Source organism: Salvelinus namaycush, chromosome 32 (genome assembly GCF_016432855.1).
Source record: "Salvelinus namaycush isolate Seneca chromosome 32, SaNama_1.0, whole genome shotgun sequence".
Taxonomy (NCBI): Eukaryota; Metazoa; Chordata; class Actinopteri; order Salmoniformes; family Salmonidae; genus Salvelinus; species Salvelinus namaycush.
Genome location: NC_052338.1, coordinates 14,768,493 through 14,788,906, shown reverse-complemented (window position 1 = coordinate 14,788,906; position 20,414 = coordinate 14,768,493). Strand labels below are relative to the sequence as shown.

Sequence of the window (20,414 nt, the reverse complement as noted above, 5' to 3'; positions counted from 1 at the left end):
CTCTAGGCCTTCCCTTCCTCCTGTTACACCTTTCTCCTCCTCCCTCCCTCTCTTTCTCTCCTTCACTGTGCCCCATAATGATATGTGTTGGCTGTGTGTAATTCTGTTAATAATTCTGTTGCAGGTTAGGGATAGGGATGCCGTAGGAGAGTGTAGAGTGATGGAGGAAGGAGGATTTAATCGTGTACGTCATTTACTGTACCTGAAGAATGCCTCTATAGTGACTAAATACCTGCTTTTTAATTCAAAGGTCCTGGTCCACACAGACAGGGTGGTTTGGTTTTACACGTCTTATATTTCTTGGGCCCCCGAGTGGCGCAGCGGTCTAAGGCACTGCATCTCAGTGCAAGAGGCGTCACTACAGACCCTGGTTTGATCCTGGGCTGTATCACAACCAGCTGTGATTGGAAGTCCCATAGGGCAGCGCACATTTGGCCCAGCGTCGTCCGGTTTAGGGGAGGGTTTACTGGGTTAGGCTGTCATTGTAAATAAGAATGTGTTCTTTACTGACTTGCCTAGTTTAAATAAAGGTTAATTAGGTTAAAGGTTAAATTATATAATGGAGTGTGTGATTGGCTTTTTAGAAAAGTTGGTGAAAGATATATTGTATGTTCAGCTGTTTATCAAGTCCTAGGGACAACTACAAAAGGCCTGGAAATGTTACATTGTACAATAATAGACTAGTATGTCGCTCACAATATGTTTTATTACATAGCTGTACATTATTGCATATCTGTCAAGTGAAAAAAAATATATACATTTGCTTCTTTCTGTCAAGTGAAATTGATCCTAACTGATTCAAGTACTGTATGTTTAGTCATAACTACATAATAGTCAATCAAATAACTATCTAGCTATCCTATCAAGTATCTGTAACGATCGTTGTTGGAAGGATGGTCGGACCAAGATGCAGCGTGGGGTAGGTTAATCATTTTATTTATGATAACCGGCACAAAACAAGAAAGAGTAACAAACGAAACGTACCGCTTTGTAGGGCTAAAAAGCAACAATACAAAAACGAGATCCCACAAACAACAGGTGGGAAAAGGCTGCCTAAATATGACGATAGACAGCTGCCTCTGATTGAGAACCATACCAGGCCAACATAGAGATACACAAACTAGAGTACCCACCCTAGTCACACCCTGACCTAACCAAAATAGAGAATAAAAAGTCTCTAACTTCATAGGCCTACAGTACAGTGACTGACTCTGAGTCAGTCACTGTACAGTACAGTGACTGACTCTGAGTCTCCCCACTGAGTTGTGTGAGGGTGATCATATGTCCATCTAGGTTTTATTTTTTTTATTTTTTATTTTACCTTTATTTAACTAGGCAAGTCAGTTAAGAACAAATTATTATTTTCAATGACGGCCTAGGAACGGTGGGTTAACTGCCTGTTCAGGGGCAGAACAACAGATTTGTACCTTGTCAGCTCGGGGATTTGAACTTGCAACCTTTGGGTTACTAGTCCAACACTCTAACCACTAGGATACCCTGCCGCCCCTAGGTAATGGAGAACGCGTGACTTCAATGGAAGTACAGACCGATAGAAAGGGGGAGGAGAGAGGAGAGGAAAGAGAGAAAAGCCAAAACAACTTGTGATTATTCAGCCAGACCAGACCTCATGACTAGCAGACTCATAACCTACTGAGTCACATTCAGAAAAGCCAGACAACAGCCTGGTCTGGTCCGTCCTGAGAGGAACTCTCTGGGCTTTTACAACGACACGTTTAGACTTTAGCTCAACCGGTTGATACAGTCTTATTGTGTGTAGGAGACACGGGTTTGAACTCAGTTGGTCAAACACACTAGGGCAACTGGCAGCCTAGTGGTTAGAGTGTTGAGCCAGTAACTGAATGGTTGCAGGTTCAAATACTCTAGCTGACAATGTGAAAAATCTGTTGATGTGCCCTTGAGCAAGGCACTTAACCCTAATATGTTCCAGGAGTGTTGTACTACTATGGCTGACCTTGCAAAACAACACATTTCATTGCACCTATTTGGTGTATGTGACAATATAACACCTATTTAGTGTTGTGTAATGGAATGTGTGTTGATCACGTTTTGATAGATTGCTGGCAAGGGCCATTTACGGAGAACTCAATGTAAATGCTTCTATTTCTGTTGTAGACTAGTGTGTGAACTGCGACCTATGAGTAGCCTTGTCCTACACTGTCAAGGAATGATATGAAGCCAGTCAGTCTCAATGCCAACTCTGATGATGGTCTTGCTAAATGCAGGACTTCTGTTTGAGAGAGAAAAACATATTTCACTCCGCAGGTCCTAACAGCACATACTGTATGGATAACTATATAGATAACTACAGGAAGTGTTTATACCTGTACCAGATGGTTCTAGATGCTTCTGGTCACATGACTCCGTCTACACACCTGCAATTCATCTTCTGTCGGCTGCATGGGGGATAATGATGGTGTCACGTCCTGACCTTAGTTCCTTTTTTATGTCTCTATTTTAGTTTGGTCAGGGCGTGAGTTGGGGTGGGCAGTCTATGTTCTTTTTCTATGTTGTTGTGTTTCTATGTGTTTGGCCTGGTGTGGTTCCCAATCAGAGGCAGCTGTCTATCACTGTCTCTGATTGAGAGCCATACTTAGGTTGCCTGTTTTCCTACTATGATTTGTGAGTAGTTGTTTTCTGTCTTTGTATTTGTTACCAGACGGAACTGTTTCGGTTGTTCTTTGTTTGTTTATTTTGTATTTTAGTGTTCAGTGCATTTTCATAAAATGACGAACACTTACGACGCTGCACATTGGTCCGATCCTTCCTACTCCTCCTCAGACATTTTTTACATTTTACATTTTAGTCATTTAGCAGACGCTCTTATCCAGAGCGACTTACAGTAGAGTGCATACATTTTATTACATTTTACATACTGAGACAAGGATATCCCTACCGGCCAAACCCTCCCTAACCCGGACGACGCTATGCCAATTGTGCGTCGCCCCACGGACCAGACGAAGAGGAGATCCATTACAGATGGGTAGAACCTGTAAGAGATTAACTCTGGGCCCTTAGATAAGAAGGGGTTGTTGGTCCCATGTTTCATGAGCTGAAATAAAAGATCCCCCCCAAAAAATTATATGCACAAAAAGCTTATTTCTCGCAAATTTTGTGCACAAATATGTTTACATCCCTTTTAGTGACCATTTATCCTTTGCCAAGATAATCCATCCACCTGAAAGGTGTGGCATATCAAGAAGCTGATTCAACAGCATGATCATTACACAAGTGCACCTTGTGCATGGAACAATAAAAGGCCACTCTAAAATGTGCAGTTCTGTCACACAACACAATGCCACAGATGTCTCAAGTTTTGAGGGAGCGTGCAATTGGCATGCTGACTGCAGGAAGATCCACCAGAGCTGTTGACAGAGAACTGAATGTACATTTCTCCAACGTTGTTTTAGAGAATTTGTCTGTATGTCCAATCGGCCTTACAACCGCAGACCACGTGTATGGCATCGTATGGGCGAGTGGTTTGCTGATTTCAACGTTGTGAACAGAGTGCCCCATGGTGGCGGTGGGGTTATGGCATGGGCAGGCATAAGATACGGACAACGAACACAATTGCATTTTATCGATGGCAATTTGAATGCACAGAGATACCGTGATGAGATCCTGAAGTCCTTTGTCGTGCCATTCACCCGCCACCATCACCTCATGTTTCAGCATGATAATGCGCAGCCCCATGTCGCAAGGATCTGTACACAATTCCTGGAAGCTGAAAATGTCCCAGTTCTCCCATAGCCTGCATACTCACCAGACATGTCACCCATTGAGCATGTTTGGGATGCTCTGGATCGACATGTACGACATCTTGTTCCAGTTCCCGCCAATATCCAGCAACTCGCACAGCCATTGAAGAGGAATGGGACAACATTCCACAGAAAGGTTTGTGGTCATACGCACATCCTTAACCACATAGGTGCTGGGCTAATAAAGAATACTTGTATAGAACAAGAAGGCCTGTACACTGTTGAAGCTCCCAATTCACTGCTTTATTGACAACGTTTCCATCCCAAACAGATCTTCCACAGGCCACAATCAACAGCCTGATCAACTCTATGCGAAGCAGATGTGTCGCGCTGCACACCAGATACTGACAGGTTTTCTGATACACACCCTTACCTTTTAAAAACAAAAGATATCTGTATTCCCAGTCATGTGAAATCCATAGATTAGGTCCTAATTTATTAATTTCAATTGAGTGATTTCCTTATATGAAATGTAACTCAACAAAATCTTTGAAATTGTTACATGTTGCGTTTATATTTTTGTTCAGTGTATCTGTCTGTTTATGAGTGTTCCAACTTGTTTACCAGGAATGAGTATTTATTTAAGTTTTTCTTGAGTAAACCCTATCACTGGATTACTTCTTGTGTTTACTGAAGCACAGAGGCCTACCTGAAGTTCAGGTCCTGAACTCATAACTCCATGACTTCTTGGCTATGTTGCTTCTCCATCCCGTAATACTACTACTTGTTGTTATACACCAAACTAAGAAATGCTAACAATCCAATGACTGTAAACATAGCCTATTGTGTAAATGTGTTGATAGTGCTGGTGAAAGTTCTCAGGTGGGCTAGTTCAGCGTTTTAATTTCTCAACCGGCAGTGACGTCAGCCCGTCAATTGTACGCACAGTGCGCAAACTGGCAGAAGCCACTGCAGGACACTCTTAATGTTCTCCCGAAACGATGTGTCAACCACCGGACAGAGGATAAACACGAAGCTAAACCACGAGACAGGTCAGGCGCACCACTTAGACTATTTGAACATTACTGTCATGATGGGGGAAACGTAAGCTAAGCTAGGAAGCTGTTAGCTAGTGGTTTGCACTGCAGAAGAAGAGGATACAGGGGCTAAATGGATAACCATGGCAACAGCAGCAGCAGGAGAAGCGTTGAGCAGCAGCTTACGACAGCGATATAAACACTGAACACAGACCGGGAAGGCATCATACATCCGCCGACCGAAAGGCAAGTGTCGCTGCAGGTTGTAAAGCCAAAGCCTTGTGGATATTAATTAGACAGTGGTGGACACTGGGTATTGCGTGGAGATTCTCAGCGCATCAGTGAGCAAGGTAAGGTTTGTTACATTGTACTATAGCTATCCTCATTGTCCATCACAGTGTAGTGAGACAGACGGAGAATATAACGGGCCGGTTGTTGCTTGCTGCTGTATTGTGAAACGGATAATGTTTTGACGAGATTGTAACAGACCCGACCGCTAAATTGTTGTTAAAGCGCCAGCTCCTAATTTAGTTACGGTTAAAAGTTCGACGAGTCTATAATAGCAGAATTGGCTATAGCAGCAGCATGCTATGCACGCACGCAGGCACTGACACACACACACACACGCACATACACACACAGAGCAAATCGTTTTATGGAAAATATTTGGCAAACACCCATCGCTGCTTTGTCATTTGAAATAGTTTGGGTGTTGATTTAGTGTGATTTATCTAACCACAACTGACAGGACTTAGACCCCCCCCATCATAATTCAATACATGCGGAGCTGTTGGACCAATATTTGGAATAGCGCAATAACAATGATCGTCTAGAAGTGGCACCTGGTGTATGGCAAGCCCTCTTACACACGGTGTATGCAGAAACCTAGCAAGAATCACTATGAACTATGTTGCTATCACATACAGTTGAAGTCGGAAGTTTGCATACACCTTAGCCAAATACATTTAAACTCAGTTTTTCACAATTCCTGACATTTAATCCTAGTAAAAATTCCCTGTCTTAGGTCAGTTGGTAATACCACTTTATTTTAAGAATGTGAAATGTCAGAATAATAATAGAGAGAATGATTTATTTCATCTTTTATTTCTTTCATCACATTCCCAGTGGGTCAGAAGTTTACATACACTCAATTAGCATTTGGTAGCATTGCCTTTAAATTGTTTAACTTTGGTCAAACGTTTCTGGTAGCCTCCCACAATAAGCTGGGTGAATTTTGGACCATTCCTCCTGACAGAGCTGGTGTAACTGAATCAGGTTTGTAGGCCTCCTTGCTCACACACACTTTTTCAGTTCTGCCCACACATTTCCGATGGGATTGAGGTCAGGGCTTTGTGATGGCCACTCCAATACCTTGACTTTGTTGTCCTTAAGCCATTTTGCCTCAACTTTGGAAGTATGCTTGGGGTCATTGTCCATTTGGAAGACCCATTTGTGACAAAGCTTTAACTTCCTGACTGATGTCTTGAGATGTTGCTTCAATATATCCCCATAATGTTCCCACCTCATGATGCCATCTATTTGGTGAAGTGCACCAGACCCTCCTGCAGCAAAGCACCCCCACAACATGATGCTGCCACCCCCGTGCTTCACTGTTGGGATGGTGTTCTTTGGCTTCCAATCCTCTCCCTTTTTCCTCCAAACATAATGATGGTCATTATGGCCAAACAGTTCTATTTTTGTTTCATCAGACCAGAGGACTTTTCTCCAAAAAGTACGTTTTTTTCCCCATGTGCAGTTGCAAACTGTAGTTTGGCTTTTTTAAGGCGGTTTTGGAGCAGTGGCTTCTTCCTTGCTGAGCTGCCTTTCAGGTTATGCTGATATAGGACTCGTTTTACTGTGGATATAGATTATTTTGTACCTGTTTCCTCCAGCATCATCACAAGGTCCTTTGCTGTTGTTGTGGGATTGATTTGCACTTTTCGCCCCAAAGTACGTTCATCTCTAGGAGACAGAACGCGTCTCCTTCCTGAGCCGTATGACATCTGCGTGGTCCCATGCTGTTTATACTTGCGTACTATTGTTTGTACAGATGAACGTGGTACCTTCAGGTGTTTGGAAATTGCTCCCAAGGATGAACCAGACTTGTGGAGGTCTACAGTTTTTTTCTGAGGTCTTGGCTGATTTCTTTTGATTTTCCCATGATGTCAAGCAAAGAGGCACTGAGTTTGAAGGTAGGCCTTGAAATACATCCACAGGTACATCTCCAATTGACAAAAATGATGTCAATTAGCATATCAGAAGCTTCTAAAGCCATGAAATCATTTTCTGGAATTTTCCAAGCTGTTTAAAGGCACAGTCAACTTAGTTTATGTAAACTTCTGACCCACTGGAATTGTGATACAGTGAATTATAAGTGAAATAATCTGCCTGTAAACATTTTCTGGAAAAATTACTTATGTCATGCACAATGTAGATGTCCTAACCGACTTGACAAAACTATATTTTGTTAACAAGAAATTTGTGGAGTGGTTGAAAAACGAGTTTTAATGACTCCAACCTAAGTGTATGTAAACTTCCAACTTCAACTGTAGGTTATTCTATGCTAGTAGCCTATGTTAGGTTATACATAGGATAATATAAGTATAAAAAGAAATGAGCTTATAAAGTTAAGGACTTCAGACATTTCCATGTCAGTGATGGTAGTCAGGTGCAGTGGATTCCTAATAGCCTACTTCTATGACTGAAGGTCTGCTTAGCGGAGGGCAGGTGCTTTGTCTACTGCACACTGCATGCAGCTGTCCGCTTGGTGAACAGTCTACTCTCCTAGTATTTCAGCAGACCCACACAGCAGATTCCTGAAGTGGTAAAACAATGATTTTCCAGCTAACTTCAACCCACCCAGGTCCATCCTCTCCGGGCTAAGTGTAGTCAGACCACAGGGGACCTTCGTGTGGAGACAGCATAGATGCTTTTCACAGTCTGCAGTTAGACATCTTATTCCACCACCCTCAACCCTCCAACATCTGTATGAACAACCCCAACCACTGTATCAACAGCCCCAACCACTATACGAACAGCCCCAACCACTGTATCAACAGCCCCAACCACTGTATCAACAGCCCCAACCACTGTATCAACAGCCCCAACCACTGTATCAACAGCCCCAACCACTATACGAACAGCCCCAACCACTGTATCAACAGCCCCAACCACTGTTTCAACAGCCCCAACCACTGTATCAACAGCCCCAACCACTGTATCAACAGCCCCAACCACTGTATCAACAGCCCCAACCACTATACAAACAGCCCCAACCACTGTATCAACAGCCCCAACCACTATATGAACAGCCCCAACCACTGTATCAACAGCCCCAACCACTGTATCAACAGCCCCAACCACTGTACCAACAGCCCCAACCACTGTATCAACAGCCCCAACCACTGTATCAACAGCCCCAACCACTATATGAACAGCCCCAACCACTATACGAACAGCCCCAACCACTATATGAACAGCCCCAACCACTGTATCAACAGCCCCAACCACTGTATCAACAGCCCCAACCACTGTATCAACAGCCCCAACCACTATATGAACAGCCCCAACCACTATACGAACAGCCCCAACCACTATACGAACAGCCCCAACCACTGTATCAACAGCCCCAACCACTGTATCAACAGCCCCAACCACTATATGAACAGCCCCAACCACTATACGAACAGCCCCAACCACTGTATCAACAGCCCCAACCACTATACGAACAGCCCCAACCACTGTATCAACAGCCCCAACCACTATACGAACAGCCCCAACCACTATACGAACAGCCCCAACCACTATATCAACAGCCCCAACCACTATATGAACAGCCCCAACCACTGTATCAACAGCCCCGACCACTATATGAACAGCCCCAACCACTATACGAACAGCCCCAACCACTATACGAACAGCCCCAACCACTGTATCCACAGCCCCAACCACTATATGAACAGCCCCAACCACTATACGAACAGCCCCAACCACTATACGAACAGCCCCAACCACTGTATCAACAGCCCCAACCACTGTATCAACAGCCCCAACCACTGTATCAACAGCCCCAACCACTGTATCAACAGCCCCAACCACTATACGAACAGCCCCAACCACTGTATCAACAGCCCCAACCACTGTATCAACAGCCCCAACCACTGTATCAACAGCCCCAACCACTGTATCAACAGCCCCAACCACTATACGAACAGCCCCAACCACTATACGAACAGCCCCAACCACTGTATCAACAGCCCCGACCACTATATGAACAGCCCCAACCACTATACGAACAGCCCCAACCACTATACGAACAGCCCCAACCACTGTATCAACAGCCCCAACCACTGTATCAACAGCCCCAACCACTATACGAACAGCCCCAACCACTATACGAACAGCCCCAACCACTGTATCAACAGCCCCAACCACTATATGAACAGCCCCAACCACTATACGAACAGCCCCAACCACTATACGAACAGCCCCAACCACTGTATCAACAGCCCCAACCACTATACGAAGAGCCCCAACCACTGTATCAACAGCCCCAACCACTATACGAACAGCCCCAACCACTATACGAACAGCCCCAACCACTATACGAACAGCCCCAACCACTATACGAACAGCCCCAACCACTGTATCAACAGCCCCAACCACTATACGAACAGCCCCACCACTGTATCAACAGCCCCAACCACTGTATCAACAGCCCCAACCACTATACGAACAGCCCCAACCACTGTATCAACAGCCCCAACCACTGTATCAACAGCCCCAACCACTATATGAACAGCCCCAACCACTATACGAACAGCCCCAACCACTATACGAACAGCCCCAACCACTGTATCAACAGCCCCAACCACTATACGAACAGCCCCAACCACTGTATCAACAGCCCCAACCACTATACGAACAGCCCCAACCACTGTATCAACAGCCCCAACCACTGTATCAACAGCCCCAACCACTATACAAACAGCCCCAACCACTGTATCAACAGCCCCAACCACTATATGAACAGCCCCAACCACTGTATCAACAGCCCCAACCACTGTATCAACAGCCCCAACCACTGTACCAACAGCCCCAACCACTGTATCAACAGCCCCAACCACTGTATCAACAGCCCCAACCACTATATGAACAGCCCCAACCACTATACAAACAGCCCCAACCACTATATGAACAGCCCCAACCACTGTATCAACAGCCCCAACCACTGTATCAACAGCCCCAACCACTATATGAACAGCCCCAACCACTATACGAACAGCCCCAACCACTATACGAACAGCCCCAACCACTGTATCAACAGCCCCAACCACTATACGAACAGCCCCAACCACTGTATCAACAGCCCCAACCACTGTATCAACAGCCCCAACCACTATACGAACAGCCCCAACCACTGTATCAACAGCCCCAACCACTGTATCAACAGCCCCAACCACTATACGAACATCCCCAACCACTATACGAACAGCCCCAACCACTATACGAACAGCCCCAACCACTATACGAACAGCCCCAACCACTGTATCAACAGCCCCAACCACTATACGAACAGCCCCAACCACTGTATCAACAGCCCCAACCACTATACGAACAGCCCCAACCACTGTATCAACAGCCCCAACCACTATACGAACAGCCCCAACCACTGTATCAACAGCCCCAACCACTATACGAACAGCCCCAACCACTATACGAACAGCCCCAACCACTGTATCAACAGCCCCAACCACTATATGAACAGCCCCAACCACTGTATCAACAGCCCCGACCACTATATGAACAGCCCCAACCACTATACGAACAGCCCCAACCACTATACGAACAGCCCCAACCGCTGTATCAACAGCCCCAACCACTATATGAACAGCCCCAACCACTATACGAACAGCCCCAACCACTATACGAACAGCCCCAACCACTGTATCAACAGCCCCAACCACTGTATCAACAGCCCCAACCACTGTATCAACAGCCCCAACCACTGTATCAACAGCCCCAACCACTATACGAACAGCCCCAACCACTGTATCAACAGCCCCAACCACTGTATCAACAGCCCCAACCACTGTATCAACAGCCCCAACCACTGTATCAACAGCCCCAACCACTATACGAACAGCCCCAACCACTATACGAACAGCCCCAACCACTGTATCAACAGCCCCGACCACTATATGAACAGCCCCAACCACTATACGAACAGCCCCAACCACTATACGAACAGCCCCAACCACTGTATCAACAGCCCCAACCACTATACGAACAGCCCCAACCACTATACGAACAGCCCCAACCACTATACGAACAGCCCCAACCACTGTATCAACAGCCCCAACCACTATATGAACAGCCCCAACCACTATACGAACAGCCCCAACCACTATACGAACAGCCCCAACCACTGTATCAACAGCCCCAACCACTATACGAACAGCCCCAACCACTGTATCAACAGCCCCAACCACTGTATCAACAGCCCCAACCACTATACGAACAGCCCCAACCACTATACGAACAGCCCCAACCACTATACGAACAGCCCCAACCACTGTATCAACAGCCCCGACCACTATATGAACAGCCCCAACCACTATACGAACAGCCCCAACCACTATACGAACAGCCCCAACCACTGTATCAACAGCCCCAACCACTATACGAACAGCCCCAACCACTATACGAACAGCCCCAACCACTATACGAACAGCCCCAACCACTGTATCAACAGCCCCAACCACTATATGAACAGCCCCAACCACTATACGAACAGCCCCAACCACTATACGAACAGCCCCAACCACTGTATCAACAGCCCCAACCACTGTATCAACAGCTCCAACCACTATACGAACAGCCCCAACCACTGTATCAACAGCCCCAACCACTGTATCAACAGCCCCAACCACTATACGAACAGCCCCAACCACTATACGAACAGCCCCAACCACTGTATCAACAGCCCCAACCACTATACGAACAGCCCCAACCACTGTATCAACAGCCCCAACCACTGTATCAACAGCCCCAACCACTATACGAACAGCCCCAACCACTGTATCAACAGCCCCAACCACTGTATCAACAGCCCCAACCACTATATGAACAGCCCCAACCACTATACGAACAGCCCCAACCACTGTATCAACAGCCCCAACCACTGTATCAACTGTTTAAAGAAAACCACTGTTTTCTTTAAACATTTTATTTAACTTTTATTTAACTAGGCAAGTCAGTTAAGAACAAATTCTTATTTACAATGACGATCTAGGAACAGTGGGTTAACTGCCTTGTTCAGGGGCAGAACGACATATTTTTACCTTGTCAGCTCAGGGATTCAATCTAGCAACCTTTCGGTTACTGGCCCAACACTCTAACAACTAGGCTACCTGCCGCACCACTGTACCAATAGCACACAGGTCACACCAATGTTATGTTCCTTGGCTAGTTGGATGACTTGATGAGGTGAATTGCTATTATAAATTATATTAGAGCCTTTGGATGAATACTAGATCATGTTATCAGCACAGAACAAGTCACTGCAACCCCCCACCCACTCTCCACCCTTCCTCAAATGTATGTGTGACTCTGATCTAAACAAAGTATTTCTACAGTAGCTAATGTCCTTAGAAGAACTTGGCACAGAGTTCACTATCACATGATTTACATAATCCTCTCTCCTTTACACTGTCAGTCAGACTCTCTCTGTATCACATCTGTGCCCTTCTGCTCCTTTCCTTACGAGGTGCTTTATTCATAAGGATGGTGGCTTGTATTAGTCCATTGTTTCATTAGTCCATTGTTTCATTAGTCCATTGTTTCATTAGTCCATTGTTTCATTAGTCCATTGTTGATGTTGTCCCAAGATGCAAAATGCATCATACGGGGATAATTTCTGTATTTTGAAAGATACATATGTTGAAAACTTGAGTGCTGACAAGCAAAACATTTTGGGACTATGTCAACAAAGGACCATTGAAAAAAATACCAAAATATAGTTTTCCTTTAAGAAGCGGGTAGTTCATGCATCTCATATAGCCTAGTTCCAGTCGGTGCATGGAGAGACAGATTAGTGTACAACTCCAGTATAGGCCTACTGGTATTCTTGTAACTCAGCAATACATTTAGGCTAATGGGTCTTAAAACCAAGAAAATAGCTATTTAATTTATTGTGTGGCATATAAGGATACCAGTGTGCTGGAGTGTCTTTTCTGCGGGATGATGTTGTTTTATTCCAGTTTGTTGTATTTATTCGTAGGGATGGTGTCTTTGCCTTTCGTTGTAGCCTGCCCAATGAGATGAGGGTTAATTATGAGGTGAATGTGTGAGATTAATTTCCTGTCATGTGACGATGGTGTGTAAACATTTAACCGGTTGTCATGGCACTGTGACTGTGCTATGATTACACCTACGCTTGGCCCGTTGTCTCAGTTATGCCTCTCCAAATACTCACTCCAAATATAGGCAAGTAGCTACAGTAGGCTGCTACACTCTGAGTAATGTCCCCCTCTGATCCTGAGATACACTATATATACAAAGGTATGTGAACACCCCTTAAAATTAGTGGATTCGGCTATTTCAGCCACAACTGTTGCTGACAGGTGTATAAAATCGAACACACAGCAATGCAATCTCCATAGACAAACCTTGCAGTAGAATGGCCTTACTGAAGAGTTCAGTGACCTTCAACGTGGCACCGTCATAGGATACCACCTTTCCAACAAGTCAGTTCGTCACATTTCTGCCCTGCTGGAGCTGCACCGGTCAACTGTAAGTGCTGCTGTTGTGAAGTGGAAACGTCTAGGAGCAACAACGGCTCAGCCGTGAAGTGGTAGGCCACGCAAGCCCACAGAACGGGACTGCCGAGTGCTGAAGCGCGTAGCGCATAAAACTCGTCTGTCCTCGTTTGCAACACTCAATACCGAGTTCCAAACTGCCTCTGGAAGCAAGCCAGCACAATAACTGTTGGGAGCTTCATGAAATGGGTTTCCATGGCCGAGCAGCCGCACACACGCCTAAGTGTGGGCTGGAGTGGTGTAAAGCTCGCCGCCATTGAACTCTTGAGCAGTGGAAACGTGTTCTCTGTTGGGATGAATCACACTTCACCATCTGGCAGTCCGACGGACGAATCTGGGTTTGGCGGATGCCAGGAGATCGCTATGTGCCTGAATGCATAGTGCCAACTGTAAAGTTTGGTGGAGGAGGACTAATGGTCTGGGGTTGTTTTTCATTGTTCCCGCTAGGCCCCTTAGTTCCAGTCAAGAAAAATCTTAACACTACAGCATACAATTATATTCTAGACGATTCTATGCTTCCAACTTTGTGGCAACAGTTTGGGGAATGCCCTTTCCTGTTTCAGCATGACAATGCCCCCGTGCACAAAGCGAGCTTCATACAGAAATGGCTTGTTGAGATCAGTGTGGAAGAACTTGACTGGCCTGCACAGAGCCCTGACCTCAACCCCATTAAACACCTTTGGGATGAATTGGAACACCGACTGCGAGCCAGGCCTAATTGCCCAACATCAGTGTCCGACCTCACTAATGCTCTTGTGGCTGAATGGAAGCAAGTCCCCGTAGCAATGTTCCAACATCTAGTGGAAAGCCTGCCAAGGAGAGTGGAGGCTGTTATAGCAGCAAGGGGGGTACCAACTCCATTCTAATGCCCATGATTTTGGAATGAGATGTTCTACAAAAAGATGTCCACATACTTTTGGTCATGTAGTGTATGTGTTATACTGTGATGTCAGAAGTAGAAGCAGAGAAGGTAGCCTACCTGCAGACTCTGCAGTCTCAGCATTGTGGCGGGGAAGAACATTTGAATCAATGTTTTGACTGCGGATGTTCTTTCTAGACCAGGTCTATCAACTACTTGTAGACTTATGTAAAAAAAATATTAAGACTGTACTGGGTTTTGTCTTTATTTCAGTTACTAAAATGTCTATTTGCCAGCTTAACATCCAAGCCAGTTCAGTGAGAGAAGAGCCAGGGGCTTGTTTTGCTTGTTGTGGTTGAGAGATTAGTGGTGACCAACTCAAGTCCCCCCATAGAGCCCCAGCCTCAGTAGTGTAACCTGTAATAGCCTCATAGAGCCCCAGCCTCAGTAGTGTAACCTGTAATAGCCTCATAGAGCCCCAGCCTCAGTAGTGTAACCTGTAATAGCCTCATAGAGCCCCAGCCTCAGTAGTGTAACCTGTAATAGCCTCATAGAGCCCCAGTCTCAGTAGTGTAACCTGTAATAGCCTCATAGAGCCCCAGTCTCAGCAGTGTAACCTGTAATAGCCTCATAGAGCCCCAGCCTCAGTAGTGTAACCTGTAATAGCCTCATAGAGCCCCAGCCTCAGTAGTGTAACCTGTAATAGCCTCATAGAGCCCCAGCCTCAGTAGTGTAACCTGTAATAGCCTCATAGAGCCCCAGTCTCAGTAGTGTAACCTGTAATAGCCTCATAGAGCCCCAGTCTCAGTAGTGTAAGCTGTAATAGCCTCATAGAGCCCCAGCCTCAGTAGTGTAACCTGTAATAGCCTCATAGAGCCCCAGCCTCAGTAGTGTAACCTGTAATAGCCTCATAGAGCCCCAGCCTCAGTAGTGTAACCTGTAATAGCCTCATAGAGCCCCAGCCTCAGTAGTGTAACCTGTAATAGCCTCATAGAGCCCCAGCCTCAGTAGTGTAACCTGTAATAGCCTCATAGAGCCCCAGTCTCAGTAGTGTAACCTGTTGTCACGTTCCTGACCTGTTTTCTGTTGTTTGGTATGTGTTTAATTGGTCAGGGCGTGAGTTTTGGGTGGGTAGTCTATGTTATGTGTTTTCTATGTTGGGTTAATGGGTTGCCTGGTATGGCTCTCAATTAGAGGCAGGTGTTTGGCGTTTCCTCTGATTGAGAGTCATATTAAGGTAGGTTGTTTCACATTGTTTGTTGTGGGTGGTTGTCTCCTGTGTCAGTGTCTGTATGTTACGCCACACGGGACTGTTTCGGTTTGTTTGTTCGTTCGTTCGGTTTATGTAGTCTGTTCCTGTTTCATGCGTTCTTCGTGTCATGTAAGTTCCTATGTTCAGGTGCGTCTACGTCGTTTGTTGTTTTGTAGTTTGTTAAAGTGTTTTCGTGTTTTTTCGTCCTGTCAAATAAATAATTATGAATTCACACCCCGCTGCACTTTGGTCCAATCCTTGCTACTCCTCTTCGGATGAGGAGAAGGAGGAAGCCCGTTACACCTGTAATAGCCTCATAGAGCCCCAGCCTCAGTAGTGTAACCTGTAATAGCCTCATAGAGCCCCAGCCTCAGTAGTGTAACCTGTAATAGCCTCATAGAGCCCCAGCCTCAGTAGTGTAACCTGTAATAGTCTCATAGAGCCCCAGCCTCAGTAGTGTAACCTGTAATAGCCTCATAGAGCCCCAGACTCAGTAGTGTAACCTGTAATAGCCTCATAGAGCCCCAGTCTCAGTAGTGTAACCTGTAATAGCCTCATAGAACCCCAGCCTCAGTAGTGTAACCTGTAATAGCCTCATAGAGCCCTAGCCTCAGTAGTGTAACCTGTAATAGCCTCATAGAGCCCCAGCCTCAGTAGTGTAATAGCACTCAGCATTACTTAGTCATCTGAAATAGTGTCTGTAACCCAAGCAGGTGGCACTTTGTCATGATTAGAGTTTAATGATTTTTATCAGCTAGCTCATCAGAACCGTAGGATATGGCCACAAGCAGCAGCACATTAGAGGGCCTATTGTAATTGGACTCCAGAGCATCCCCATCAGCTACTAGCATGGTAAATGATGAAGATCATACTGGACAACAATCTGCAGGTCCTAATATTCTGTCTAGACTTCATCTGTTTTAACACTTGAGTTACAGTGTAAGTGAAGGTATCTTTGAATCACAGAGGGTCTGAGTTGTACACATAGCAACAATCTATCTGGCTTATCTCGTACATACAGTAAGCTTCATTTAACTGACTATAAAGACGTAATTTTGATTGAAAGGAGAGATCAGGTGACACAAGGCCACAGCAATTGACCCAGCTGGAGAAGTGCAGGTCAGGGACAATGTGACAATGACAGAATCTAGCAGCACCTGTTCAATTCTATGGTTCAATGCACACTCTGTGCAAGCAGGCCCACACGTCTCTTCTATTGCTATAGTGACTACAACGCTGCTATAGTGTCAGCAGTAAACTTTCAAATGGAAGCTGATGGCTCAACAGAGTGGTAGAGACGAGGTGGTAAGTTCCTTTTTTCATCATCGACATCATCATCAACGTCATCATTAGTATCGTCGTCGTCATCATCATCATCATCATCGACATCATCATTAGTATCGTTGTCATCATCATCATCATCATCGACATCATCATTAGTATCGTCATCGTCGTCGTCATCATCAGCAGCGCTAACAGACGAGCTCAGTAGAAACAAGGAAATTATTGTAGACATGTAATACCCTTGAAACTGTTTGTGTGTGTGGATCACAGGGATCCTATCAAAGTTCTATGTAATTCTATGGTGTGTAGAGACGGTGCCTGTGACCTATTGAATTGTCCTAAAATGTCATTCAGTCATTGATCAATTTCTGCTGAGGTTGATAACCAGGGGAGAGAATTCAGCCTCCGCTATATACCGTACTTCTGCTGGCAGTAAACATGATCTAGCGGTTACACTGGGAGTGTGTGAGTGTGTGAGTGTGTGAGTGTGTGTGTGAGTGTGTGAGTGTGTGAGTGTGTGTGTGTGTGAGTGTGTGTGAGTGTGTGTGTGAGTGTGTGTGTGAGTGTGTGTGTGAGTGTGTGTGTGAGTGTGTGTGTGAGTGTGAGTGTGTGTGTGTGTGTGAGTGTGTGTGAGTGTGTGTGTGTGTGAGTGTGTGTGTGAGAGTGTGTGTGAGAGTGTGTGTGAGTGTGTGTGTGAGAGTGTGTGTGTGAGTGTGTGTGAGAGTGTGTGTGAGAGTGTGTGTGTGAGTGTGTGTGTGAGTGTGTGTGTGAGTGTGTGTGAGTGTGTGTGTGAGTGTGTGTGTGTGTGTGTGTGTGTGTGAGTGTGTGTGTGAGTGTGTGTGTGTGTGTGTGAGTGTGTGTGTGTGTGTGAGTGTGTGAGTGTGTGTGTGAGTGTGTGAGTGTGTGTGTGTGTGTGAGTGTGTGTGTGAGTGTGTGTGTGAGAGTGTGTGTGTGAGAGTGTGTGTGTGAGAGTGTGTGTGTGTGTGAGAGTGTGTGTGTGTGTGTGTGAGTGTGAGTGTGTGTGTGTGTGAGTGTGTGTGTGTGTGTGTGTGAGTGTGTGTGTGTGAGTGTGTGTGTGTGTGTGTGTGAGAGTGTGTGTGAGAGTGTGTGAGTGTGTGTGAGTGTGTGAGTGTGTGTGTGAGTGTGTGTGTGAGTGTGTGTGTGAGTGTGTGTGAGTGTGTGAGTGTGTGTGTGAGTGTGTGAGTGTGTGTGTGAGTGTGTGTGAGTGTGTGTGAGTGTGTGTGAGTGTGTGTGTGAGTGTGTGTGTGTGTGAGTGTGTGTGAGTGTGTGTGTGTGTGCGCGTGTGTGTGTGTGTGTGTGTGAGTGTGTGTGTGTGTGAGTGTGTGTGTGTGAGAGTGTGTGTGTGAGAGTGTGTGTGTGTGAGAGTGTGTGTGTGAGAGTGTGTGTGTGAGAGTGTGTGAGTCTGTGTGTGAGTGAGTGTGTGTGAGAGAGAGAGAGACAGAGACAGAGACAGAGACAGAGACAGAGACAGAGACAGAGACAGAGACAGAGACAGACCTCTCTAAGGCACACAGTGTTCAGTCCCAGCTGTAGCCTGTATATCCCAGACAGAGTGAGGGAAATGCAGAGCGCCTGCTTTTGACTACACCTGACAACAGCTGACTAGAACTGGGCTTAAGCGAAACGTGAGAAAAATTTGACTTAACCAAATACATTACGCATTTTCCATTGTGTTATACACTCTTAGAAAACAAGTGCTATCTAGAACCTAAAGGTTTTTTTGGCTGTCCTCATAGGATAATCCTTTGAGGAATGCTTTTTGATTCCAGGTTGAACCCTTTAGTGTTCCATGTAAAACCCTTTCTAAGAGGGTGTGATATGGAACCCAAAAGGGTTCTACCTGGAACCAAAAAGGGTGCTCCTAGGGGACAGCCAAAGAACCGTTTCGGAACCTATTTTTCTAAGAGTGTACAGTAGATAACTAAAGAGCAACACACTGTCACAGAGCCCAGAGGATGGATGTACAGTACATCATCCTTTACACAACAGCACAATATCCTCTGCATCCTCTCCCACCAACAACTGTCTGAGGCTGCTGGGTCAAGGCTCTGTGTCAGGACGGGTCAATATGACCCACGGACTGGCACAGCACAAACCTCAGCACCCTATCATAACCTTTATTACAGTAGCCAGTTTCGGCAGGGGAGTGTGTATGTGCATGTGTATGTGCACGTGTGTGTGTGTGTCTGCCTGTCCCCTTACATGTCAATGTGACAGAAAAAGTAATGTCATGCAGAAGGCAGCAGCGCTGTGTCACATATCTCTTCCCTCCCTGTAGGCGGTTTTCATCAGCAGCGGGATAATGAACCACACAGTACAGGAGGAGGCTTTGTTATTGTGTTTCTCAGCCTCTCTGCCTTTTAAATAGAGCAGCATCTTCTAGGCCTGGGGTTCTGAATCTGAATCACATTCGAAAAAGTTGGAAAGCCAAAGTTCCTTTTTCAGTGAGAAAATACAGACAAATTGTTTTGTTACTTTATAACACTAATCTGCACCCTGTCATTTTTATGCAGAAACATTGTCAATATTGTGGCGTTAAAGGTGTTTTACTGCTCTTACAACTCTAGGATTTGGCATAATGGGGACGGCATATTACGTATAGTTGTTATACACGTTTCTAGCTTGAAAGACACATCAAAACAAAGGGATCACGGATAAAAACATGATCGTTCGACCCCTTAACGGGGGAAAACAGGTTTTTGCATGGTTTTTGGAAGTTGATTTTAATGCAGATCACATAGAAAAATGCGATGCAGTATGCTTTATTTTCATTTTGTAGCTCAGTTTACTGATCGATGATGTCCTACAGGCGTGGTGGCTATGCTGTAGTTTGATGGGGCCTCATCGGTCCAAATGTGTGGCTCAGTTGGTAGAGAGAGCATGGCGCTTGCAACAGCAGGGTTGTGGGTTTGATTCCCCTTATGTTAAATGTATGCACGCCTGACTGTAAGTCGCTTTGGATAAAATTGTCCGTCCACTAAATGGCATAACTTTTGATTTTATATTTGGTAGAGTTATTAAATGGGAATCAAACAAGCTGAATAGATCAACTGTTTAATAACTGTGACTCGTTAGTACAGTAGAGGTTGATCACGTCAGCATCTGGGCTTTAAACAGAGACAATAAACACAACGGCTCCTACCATACTGTAGTAATGCATGGCAGTAACAAACTTACCCATGCTATTGCTAACTATCATCGTTATTGAGAGGAAGGCTAGATTTCTGTCTTAATGACTGCGATATGTGGTTGTTTTATCAACCTAAGCTGAATGCGCTGACTGTAAGTCGCTCTGGATAAGAGCGTCCGCCAAATGACGACAATGTAAATGGGAATGTGTCAAAGAACACAGTCTACAACATGGTATCATTATGATTAGAAAACACATTAAGGAGTGAATGGGAAGACGGTTAGATTGTGAGTCAA

General features: G+C 45.4%; 1 protein-coding gene across 1 annotated transcript in view; it reads right to left on the bottom strand.

The window, feature by feature from the left end:
- LOC120026846 (collagen alpha-3(IX) chain-like) overlaps positions 1-17,199 on the bottom strand; it is a 51,617-nt gene extending 34,418 nt beyond the window's left edge. Inside the window, exon 1 of the mRNA XM_038971555.1 lies at positions 16,983-17,199. Within this exon, the coding sequence (XP_038827483.1) occupies positions 16,983-17,199 (217 nt within the window). The remainder of the gene's footprint in view (positions 1-16,982) is intronic.
- Between the last annotated feature and the right edge of the window lie 3,215 nt (positions 17,200-20,414).